At 39.7% G+C, this 11,629-nt stretch overlaps 1 protein-coding gene across 1 annotated transcript in view; it reads right to left on the bottom strand.

Annotated features, from left to right (window-relative positions):
• Nucleotides 1-5,799: 5,799 nt before the first annotated feature.
• Nucleotides 5,800-11,629, bottom strand: part of LOC109912492 (acid-sensing ion channel 5) — a 188,095-nt gene continuing 182,265 nt past the window's right edge. Inside the window, exon 9 of the mRNA XM_020511931.2 lies at nucleotides 5,800-5,990. Within this exon, the coding sequence (XP_020367520.2) occupies nucleotides 5,800-5,990 (191 nt within the window). The remainder of the gene's footprint in view (nucleotides 5,991-11,629) is intronic.

Raw genomic sequence — 11,629 nt, 5'->3', positions numbered from 1 at the left:
CACGGTAGCGAACCTCCAGTCTTGCAGCACCTCATCTGTGGCTATCAATGATACAAATATCTCAGCAAGGGGCCCAGCAATCTCTTCCCTAGCTTCCCACAGATTTCTTTATGCATTTTAAGACATCCAGCACCACTTCCTCTGTAATATGGACGTTTTGGAAGATGTCACTATTTATTTCCCCAAATTCTCTAGCTTTCATATCCTTCTCCATTGTAAATACTGATGCAAAATTCTCATTTTATATCTCCCCAATCTCCTGTCATTCCATACGTACATGGTCTTGCTAATCTTTAAAGGACCCTATTCGCTTCATATTTACCCTTTTGTCTTTTAATGTATTATTAATTCCGTTTCGATTCTCCTCAACCCTATTTGCCAAAGCTATCTCATGTCCCCTTTTTGCCCTCCTGATTTCTCTCTTAAGTACATTCCTACTGCTTTTATTCTTCTCTAAGGATTCACTCAATCCCTGCTGTGTATACCTGACATATGCTTCCTCTTTCTTGACCAAAACCTCAATTTCTCTAGTCATCCTGCATTCCCAACACCATTCTGCCATGCCCATCACCCTAACAGGAACATATGGTCCCCGGACTCTCATTGCGTTTTTGAAGGCTTCCCAATTTCCAGCTGTCCCTTTACCTGCAGACATCTGCCCGCAATCAGCTTTTGAAAGTTCCTGCCTAATACTATCAAAATTGGCCTTCCTCCAATTTAGAACTTTAACTTTTAGATCCAGTCTATTATTTTCCATCACTATTTTAAAACTAATGGAATTATGTTCGCCAGCCCCAAGGTGTTCCCCCACTGACACCTACCCTGTCTTATTTCCCAAGAGTAGGTCAAATTTTGGGCCTTCTCTAATAGGTATATCCACATACTGAATCAGAAAATTTTCTTGCATATGCTTAACAAATTCCTTTCTCTTAACACTATGGCAGTTCCAGTCCATGTTTGGAAAGCTAAAATCCCCTACCACCTGTTATTCTTGCAGATAACTGAGATCTCCTTACAAATTTGTTTCTAAATTTCCCACTGGCTATTGGGGGTTCTATAGTGCAATCCCATTAAGATGATCATCTCTTTCTTATTTCTCAGTTCAAACCAAATAACTTCCCATAGTCCCATGCATATCTTCCCTAAGTATAGCTGTAATGGTATTCCTAATTAAAAATGCCAACCCCCTCCTCTGTTGCCACCCTTTTTTGCTTCCTATAGCGTCTGTACCCTGGAACATTTAAGTTGCCAGTCCTGTCCATCACTGAGCCATGTCTCTATAATTGTTATAATATTTCAGTCCCATGTTCCCTACCATGCTCTGAGTTCATCTGCCTTACCTGTTAGGCCTCTTGCATTGAAATAAGTGCTGTTTAATTTATCAGTCATACCTTGTTTTCTGCTTTTCTCCTGCCTGCCCTGACTGTTTGACTTGCTCCTTTTTCCAACTATACCAGTCTCAGACTGATCTCTTTCCTCACTATCTCCCTAGGCTCCCCCCGCCACCCCTCTCCAGTAGCTTAAATCCTCCTGAGCAGCTGTAGTAAATCTCCCTGCCAGAATATTAGTCCCCAACCAATTCAGGTGCTATCTGTCCTTCTTATGGAGGTCACTTCTACCCCAGAAGTGATTCCAATGATCCAAAAATGTGAATCCTTCTCCCCTACACCAGCTCCTCAGCCCAAGCAATCATCTGCTCCATCCTTCTATTCCTACCCTCACTAGTTCGTGGGACAGGGAGTAATCCAGATATTACGACCCTCGAGGACCGCCTTTTTAAATTCCTGCCTAACTTCCTATATTCTCTCCTTTGAATCTCTTCCTTTTCTCTACCTATTTTGTTAGTTTCAATATGTACAACGACCTCTTGCTGGTCCGTCTCCCCTTTGAGAATATTCTGCACCTTTTCAGAGATATCCTTGATCCTGGCACCAGCAAAGCAACACACCATTCTGATTTCTTGCTGTTGACTGCAGAAACGTCTCTCTGTGCCTCTGACTAGAGAGTCCCTATCACAATCAATTGCTTGGAACCTGACATACCTCTCGTTACATTAGAGGCAGTCTCAGTACAAGAACCCTGGCTGTCCTTGCTACATTCCCCTCTACGTTTTCCAAAGCAGCTTACTTGTTTAAGATGGAGATAGCCACAGGAGACTCCTGCACAACCTGCCTCCATCTCCTACTTTTCCTGGAGGTTGTATCTGATTGTACCTGCAGTTTTTCTTCCTTCCTGAAACTGCCATCCATTACAGCCCCTGACTCCTGTGAATTCCTCATTGCCTTTAACTGCCGCTCCAACCAATCCATGTGATCCGAAAGGATTTGTAACCAAACACACTTGCTGCAGACATAACCATCAGTAATATGGAAACTCTCCCTAATCTCCCACATCTGATAGGAAGAGCGTAACACTCTACTAAAGGCCATATTTGCACCTTAACTATCTACAGACTCAGAAAATAGCACAGTCTTACTGCTGTAAAAAAAACTGCTCAATGCTAACTTAGTATCTATGTTTTATATTTTTAAAGTTTAATCAAGAGACAGATCTCAGTAAAACATATAATCAAAAAAGAACCCACTCTAATCATTCTATGTTTGATTTCTCAGATTTTGAACTGTCAAAGAACAATATAGCACAGTAACAGGCCATTCAGCACTCTAAGCCTGCACTGACACATTTTGCCCTTCCATACTAAAACTGTCTTCACTTACAGGATCCATATCCCTCTATTCCCTTCCTATTCACATATTCATCCAGGTGCTTCTTGAATGCTACTATTGTGCCTGCTTCCACCACCACCTCTGCCAATGTGTTCCAGGCACTCACCACTCTGTGTGAAAAACTTTCCTTGCACATCTGTTTTAAACTCTGCACACCCCACGACCGACCTCCCTCCTCCCCCCCCCCCCCGGCATCTTGAACCTGTGTCCTCCAGTAATTAACCCCTCCACCCCGGAAAAGTCCTCATAATTTCCACTCTATCCATGTCATTCACAGTTTTATAAACTTCTCTTAGGTTGCCCTCAACCTTCTACATTTCAATGAAAACAAGCCCAAGTCCATCCAACCTTTCATCATAGCTAAAATTCTCCCATACCAGGCAACATCCTGGTAAACTTTTTCTGGACCTTCTCCAAAGCATCCACATCATTCTGGTAGTGTGGTGACTGGAACTCTATGCTATAGTCCAAGTGTGGCCAAACTATAGTTCTATAAAACTGCAGCGTAACTTGTCTATCCTTATACCCAATGCCCTTCCAATGAAGGCAAGCATGTCCTAAGCCTTTTTTACTACCTTATCTACCTGACTACATATTCTATCCTCTATCTCCTGCTGGCTGTTGGGAGGCCTGTAGTATATCCCCAGCATTGTGATCTCACCTTTGCTATTTCTGAGTTCTACTCATATTGCCTCACTGCAGGAGTCTTCTGATGTATTCTTCCTCTTAATCTTAATATGTATTTCTTTTCCTGATACCCTCTTTTCTGAAGATTCCTAAGACATTCCTACTATCTCAGTTGGTTTCCCAATTAATTCCAGCAATTGATTTTGGTATGTCCAGTCTTAATATAATGGAAACATATTAATTTCTTTTGTATCACTTTTTGCTTCCAGCCTTTCTCCTTTATCACTTTGGCTTCTTCTGCAGTCAAAAAAAAAGTGCTTCTGCCATCTCCAAAATGTCTATTCCTCCAGCTTCTTTTTGGATTTCCATATTAACCTCTCCCTACGTGTAACTGCCTGTGCAAATTACCAAAGCTATCTGACAGAAGTGCTGCTTCTCTGATTTTTTAGTACTTAACGCTCATCTAAATAAGTTTTCAAGTTTGCACGATTACTATTTCTGAATTCTTCTCTGAACATAATATCCCTAAAGATTTTCTCGAGCTTGAGTGATTGTTCCCCTTGTAAATTCTACCAATGTCTGTGTAGGGTTCTTTCTTGTAGGAGTGCATTTTAAGTTCAAGCTCCAGCCCATTATTATTGAGCATTGGATATTTGACAGCTTCATACACTGCAGATTATTCTTCTGACACACTGGCACTCTCAGTCATAGCTCTATGTGTCAAAGCACTCTGTAACATTAAGGTCCAAATATATTTTGACCATTTCATTTGTCCCTCTATCTTCTCAAATGAGATAAATACCTTTTATTCCATCCTCAGTTAACTTAGGACTAAATGTAGATCCTTAATTAAATGAAATCCCCCCCCTTGGAATCAGAATGTATAATCCAATATACTACCTCCTCCTTCCTTCCTTCCTTACTTTCAGCTTTTCTTCAACTAATTCATGTTCTCTATGTTTCCTGTCTGTTTAGTGTTCAAGTTTTTTAAAATTCTATATCTCCTTGGGCTTTTTTCTTTCTTATGCTTCCATCTTTGTCTGTTTATTCTTTATCCCCTCTTTACATTTCACATATTCTTAACTTTATGTCCCTCATTCTACACTCTGCTTTGCTTTTCTTTGTCCTCACTTTCCTTTTTTTGTTTTGCTTCCATTGTCCTCTGTTTTTCTTCTAAATCAAGTTTTTTTTCATTTCTAACAAATACTTAGCTAATTCCAGCCATGACATCCACTTTCACCTTCCCTTTCTACCAGTTCTAAATGTTGGATAATCTCAACATAATGAGATCTTGTTTTTGCATCTAAAGTTTATCCGCTAACTCGCTCAGTTTTGCTTTCAAAAACATCCAGTTACATCTTTTACTTTGAAAAACTCCTTGCAACATTCAAAGCTATCTTCAAATTCCATTCAATAAAGCACCACACACAGCTGTTCAGAACCATCACGTACAGATTACTTAATAACGAAAGTCACAGAATCTTCTTAAATCCAATGAATTCTAATCTGCAAGAGCCCCAAATTGTAATGATCCCAATTGATGTTATTACTGGACAAGTGAAATCCTCAACTAAAATCTGGCTTGATAGATCATGTTTTGTTTTTTCTTCACTTAACAAGGCAGCCTTTCACTGAAACACAAACGCACAATGTTGCAGATCTGAAGTTTATTGTCTAAACAAAATAAGATTTTAAAAAAAACAAGCTTTTTGCATATAATGCAATTTGAAAGATTTTGAAACACTCAGTACAAGGCTTTCACATCTATCCCAATACCATTATGTTGCAGTATTCAAACACCAATGAGAGTTTGCTTCCCTGTCACAGCTATACATGTAAAGTAACAGTTTCTTTTCCAATCTTGGGAGTTTGGTAGCCTATTCCTTGATGAGTCACAAACACCGAGCTTAGATTTTCTCACTTTAGAACCCTGATGGGGTTATGCTAACCGAACACTTCTAGTCTGGAACTTTCAAACTAAAATCTTTACACTGAGGTAAGATCGTAACAGTTCTAAACTATCTCCTTTCTTCAGGAGAAACTGTATTAATATCTGACTTCAACTAGGACTTATTTGCCTGGAAAACAAAAGCTTTGCAAGCTGTGGATTTTTTTCTCTGAGCCACAAAGAATTCTGATCCTTCTAAACAGACAGCAAGCTAATGCTCTTAAATGTTTATTCTTTCCATTCATAAACCTGGCTCCAGAAATACTGACAAGTCAATCATTCAACTCACTCATAAGTACATACCAAAACCCACATGCCACCAGTTCAAAATCCAAACTCTAAGTTAAATAATATTACAATACATATATAAATTATACACCTTGCATCATGATATCAAGACAACAACTTGAAAAATCTTTATTCTGAGTCTTTTTGATTCAAATTCTTTGTAGCTTTACTGCTTACAGCGAAATAAACAAATCCTATGATACCATCTATTTAAGAGATAACTGCTGTTTTTTCTTTTACAGGAGGATGTTGTACTTCATTAATTAGATTTGATAATTTTGGCAGTTTTATTAGCCAAACTATACATATCCAATAGAATTTAATGATGAGGTATTCTAGGATTTCAATGATTGTGATTACGCTTCCACCACAGAATAGGCCAAGTTGACCCCCGATATCACCTGTGAAAAATAGATGGAAATAATGCAATGAGTAATGTGAACTAAGCTATCTAGAAAGTAGAAAATTATTTTAATTTATTATGGCCTGTTAACATGACCACTGAGTAAAATATTTGTACACTACATTACAGTATTTGAATGTTTCAATAAATGAAATTTTCTCCATTTACTGCAAAGTTGTTTCCCAAAAACCTCATACAAATTTGACGCCTCAAATTTAAATATTCCTTCATTTAACATATCCTATTAAGCCAATTGTATGGCCCATGGTGGGTTGCCTGGTTTAATGTTTACTGTTTGAATACGGTTAATGACCTGAATTTTGAGATGGAAATAGGATTAGACTAACTGTACTCAGTTCTTGGTTTGTAATTATGCAGTACCCTCTGATATTCAGAAATATACAGTTAATCATGGCAGGAAGTTCTGCTCAAGTTGTTCTATTCCAACAGAAGCTTTGCTCTAATTCTCAGCATTCACATACATCCAGCAGCATGAAGGTGCAGGACTTCCTTATTAGAGCTTGTTCCTTTAGGTGATAGAGCCATAGAATCATACAACATGGAAACAGACCCTTCACTCCAACTCATCTGTGCTGAACGGACATCTCAATCTTACCTAGTCCCATTTGTCTGCATTTGGCCCATATCCCTCTAAAACATTCTTATTCATATACTCATCCAGATGCCTTTTAAATGATGTATTTGTGCCCGCCTCCACCAGTTCCTCTGGCAGCTCATTCCATACACGCACCACCCTCTGCGTGAAAAAGTTGGCCCTTGGGTTGCTTTTAAATCTTTCCCCTCTCACATTAAACCTATGCCCTCTAGTTTGGGACTTCCTCAACCTAGGAAAATTACCTTGGTTACACACCCTATCCGTGCCTCTCATGATTTTATAAACCTCCATAATGTTGAGCCTCAGCCTCCTAGGCTCCAGGGAGAAAAAGCTGCAGCCTATTCAGCCTTTCTTTATAACTCAAACCCTCCAGTCCTGACAACATCTTTAAGTGTAAATGCATTTTAATAGAAAGGTAAATCTTAGTTACTGCAATCAAGTTTCACATTGAAAATATGTTTTTAAAACAATGTTGATTCCTTCAAATTTTGGTTCTTGTTTGAGGTTTTTAATGTCTTATTCTTCTCAACTCAAATGGATACATGCAGTCTGTTTAACATTTTTTTCATAAAATAATCCCTTCATCCTACAAATTGGTCAAAGGAACCCTGTATGAATTGATCAAAGTGCAGTTAGAACATAAAACATAGAACTGTACAGCACAGGAGCAGGCCCTTTGGGACACAATATTTTGCCGAACATGACACCAAATAAAACTAATCTCTTCTGCCTGCCCTTGGTCCATTCCTTACATATTCATATACTTATCTAAAAGTCTCCTAAATGCTGCTATTGTGTCTGCCTCCATCACCACCCCTGGTAATGCATTCCAGAGTCCGACCACTCTCTGTGTGAAAAAACCTGCTCCTCATGTCTCCTTTGTACTTGACCCCTCTCACCTTAAATGAATGCCCCCTAGTATTAGAAATTTCAACTCTGGGGAAAAAGGTTCTCACTGTCAACCTATCGATGCATCTCACAATTTTATAGATTCTTTCAAGTCTTACCTCAGCCTCTGCCACTTCAGAAAAAAACAACCTGAGTTTTTCTAGCCTCTCCTTATTGTTCATACCCTCTAATCCAGGCAGCATCCTAGTAAACCTCTTCTGCACCCTTTCCAAATTCTCCACATCCTTCCTGTAATGTGGCAACCAGAATTGAACACAGTACTCTAAGGGTGGCCTAACCAAAGTCTTATAAAGCTGCGACATAACATCCTGACTCCTGTACTCAATTCCCCGACCAAAAAAGGCAAGCATACCAAATGCCTTCTTAACCATCACATCTACTTGTATGGCTACTTTCAAGAGCTATGGACTTGAACTGTAAGATTCATTTGTACATCAATGCTGTTCAGGGTTCTGCCATTTTCCTTAATATTTGATCTTTCAAAGTGCAGCACCTCACACTTACCCAGATTAAACTTCATCTGCCATTTCTTCGCCCATATCAGCAACAAGTCTATATCCTGCTTTATCTTTTGATAACTTTCTACACTATCAACAACTCTACCGATCTTTGTATCGTCTGCAGACTTACTAACGCACCCATCTACATTCTCATCCAAGTTATTTATATATATATATTTATCGTAAACAGCAGAGGTCCCAGTACAGATCCCTGCAGAAAACTACTAGTCACGGCGCTCCAGCCTGAAAAACTTTCCACTGCTACCTTCTGCCTTCTATGAGCAAGCCAATTTTGAATCCACACAGCTAAGTCACTGTGGATCCCATGGATTCCTCTGGATGAGCCTACCATGAGGAACCTTGTTAAAAGCCTTACTAAAATCCATGTACACGATATCCACTGCTCTCCCCTCATCGATCACCTTCGTCACCTCCTCAAAAAATTCAATCAAGTTAGTAAGACATGACCTGCCCTGCACAAAGCCATCCTGACTGTCCTTAATTAGGACATGCTTTTCTAAATGCATGTAAGTCCTATCTCTAAGAATTCTCTCCAAAAGCCTCCCAACCACCGATGTGAGACTTACCGGTCTATAGTTTCCTGGATTATCCCGATTTCCCTTATTGAACAAAGAAACAACATTAGCTACTTGTCTGTCCTCCAGTACCTCTCCAGTGACTAGCAAGGATGCAAAGATCTTGGTCAAGTCCCCAGCAATCTCCTCACTTGCCTTTCTCTCAATTACCTGGATAGATGCCAGCAGGCTTTGGACACTTATCCACCTTAATCCTCTTTAAGAGACCCAACACCACTTCTTTCTTGATCTGAAAATGCCCTTGCATATTAGCATACTCCACACAAATCTCACTATCCTCCATATCCTTCTGGGTTAATACCAATGCAAAGTATTCATTTAGGATCTCACCCACTTCCTGTGCCTCCAAGCACAAGTTCCCTCCTTCATCCTTGAGTTATCCTCTTGTTTTTAATGTATGTAAAGAATGCCTCTTTAAACCTGCTTGCCAAGGTCATGTAATGGCCCCTTCTTGCTCTCCTAATTCCCTGCTTGAGGTCTTTTTCTGCTTTCTTTATATTCCTTATGGGCCTTGTCCAATTTTAGCTTCCTAAACCTTATATATTCTTCTTTTTCCCTTTGGACTAAATTCACAACCTCCCTCGTTATCCAAGGGTCCCTTACCTTGCCATCCTTGTCCTTCTTCCTTATTGGAACACGCTGGTCCTGACTTTTCATCAGCAGGTCTTTAAACAATTCCGACGTGTGAAATGTGGACTTGCCTGATAATTTAACTTTGAGCAGCCAGTCCTGTCTCTCTCTTAAACTAGTCTCTGTAATGGCCACAACATCATAATCCCATATACTGATCTGGGCTCTAAGCTCATCTGCTTTAGTTTATAATACTCCATGCATTTGAAATAATCACACTTCAGCACATTATTACCATTGTGTTCATTTACCTTTCTCTGCCTGTCCTTCCTTTCAGATTTACTGGTTCTAACGTCTCCCTTTCCCTCAGTCCCTCCATTAGCTGGCCTGTTGCTCTGATTCCCAGCCCCTGCCACTCTAGTTTAAACCCTCCTGATTAGCACTAGTGAACTGCCTTCTGAGGATATGGTTTCCCTCCAGTTTAGGTGCAACCTGTCCCTCTTATCTAGTTCACCCCTGCCTGGAAGACGTCCCAAGGGTCCAATAACTGGAAACCCTCCCCCCTGTACTGCTGCGTAGCCACACATTCATCTGTCCTGTCTTTCTATCCCTTGCCTTGTTAATATGTGGCACACAGTTATATCTGTTCTTGAGTAAAGAGGCCAAAATGCACATAATATTCCACTTGCTGTGTGCAAGTCTAACAAAACTTCCCTACTGTTATAGTTGGTCTCCTGCAATAAATGTCAAGATTCAAACTGCCTTCCTATCACCTGCTGTTCCTAATAACAACTTTATATGATTCCAGTGCCAGGAGATCTGGAACACTCTGTATGTCAGGGTTCTGCATTCTCTGTCCCTATAAATAGGATACTGCTTTTCCATTGCTCCTTTCAAAGTGGGAAACGTTCACATTTTTCCAAATTTAACTCTATCTGCATTTTTTGCTCACCCACTTAACCTAGCTTATTTCTTTGAAGACTTTATACATTTTCTTGTCAATTTCCTTTCTAACCTATCTTTGTATTTATAGCAAATTTTGCAACCATATATTCTGGCCCTTCATTCAATAACTGATATAGATTGGAAAAAGTTGAGGCCCCAGAACTAGTCCCTGTCATACCATTTAGTCAGAGCTTGCCAACTTGAAAATAACCAATTCATCCCTACTGTCGTGTCTTTTCAAAATATTGTGCACCCTAGCGTACTTATTTCTCAACCTTGGTCACCGTGTAATTATCTCTTTAATACTGATTAAATCTAAACCATTTATCAGTATTTTTATTACCACTAGTTCATTTAGCTTGTTATGGATAAAGAGCCTCTTTTTATTTCTATTATTCCTGATATTATTTTTAAAAATTTGTTCATTGGATAAGGATGTCACTATCTGGGCCAGCGTTAATTGCCTATTTCAGTTATTCTTAACAGGGTAGTGCTGAGCTGCCTTCTTGAACTGCTGCAGTCCATTTGGTGTAACTACATCTATAATCCGGAAAAGGAGAACGTTCAAAGATTTTGACCTGGCAATAGTGAAGCGACAGTAATACATTTGTAAGTCAGTGCTGTTTCCGTGCATCTGCTGCCCTTTATATTTCTGGATGGTAGTGGGCATGATATGGAAAGTGGTCAATTTTTGCAGGGAATCGAAGGTTATAAGGAAAAGGCAGGAAAATGGAATTGAAGATTATAAAATCAGCCATGATCACATTGAGTGGCAGAGCAGATTCCATAGGGTGAATGGCCTACTTCCGCTCATACATTTTATGGTCTTAGACAGTACACACAGCTTCTACTGAGCATTGTTGGTGGTGGAGGGAGTAAATGTTTGAGAATGTGGTGCCAGTTAAAGTGGGCTGTTTTATCCTGGATGATATCAAGCTTTTTGAGTGTTTTGAAGCTACACTCATCCAGGCAAGTTATGAGTATTCTGTCATATTTCTGACTTGTGCCTTGTAAATGATGGACAGGTTCTGGGAGTCGGGAAGTGAGTTACTTGCTGCAGGATTCCTAGCCTCTGACCTGTTCTTGTAGCCACTGTATTTATATGGCTAGTCCAGTTCAGTTTCTGGACAATGGTAACCCCCAAGATGTTGATAGTGGGAAGATTCAGTGATAGTAATAACATTGAATGCGAATGGGTGATGGTTATTCACTCTTCTTGGAAATGATCATTGCCTGGCACTTTCGTGGCTCGAATGTTTCTTGCCACTTGTCAGCTCAAAAATGGATATCATCCAGATCTTGCTGCATTTGGACACAGCACTGTTTCAGTCTTTGAGGAGTTGTGGATGGTACTGAACATTGTACAATCTTCAGTAAATGCTCACTTTTAACCTTATGATCGAGGTGTGGTCACTGATGAAACAGCTGAAGATGGTTAGGTCAAGGATACCATTCTAAGAAACTCTTGAATCAATGTCCTGGAGCTGAGATGACTGAGATG

The sequence above is a fragment of the Rhincodon typus genome, chromosome 1 (assembly GCF_021869965.1).
Source record: "Rhincodon typus isolate 14 chromosome 1, sRhiTyp1.1, whole genome shotgun sequence".
NCBI lineage: Eukaryota > Metazoa > Chordata > Chondrichthyes > Orectolobiformes > Rhincodontidae > Rhincodon > Rhincodon typus.
This window is presented reverse-complemented; position numbering and strand designations above follow the sequence as displayed.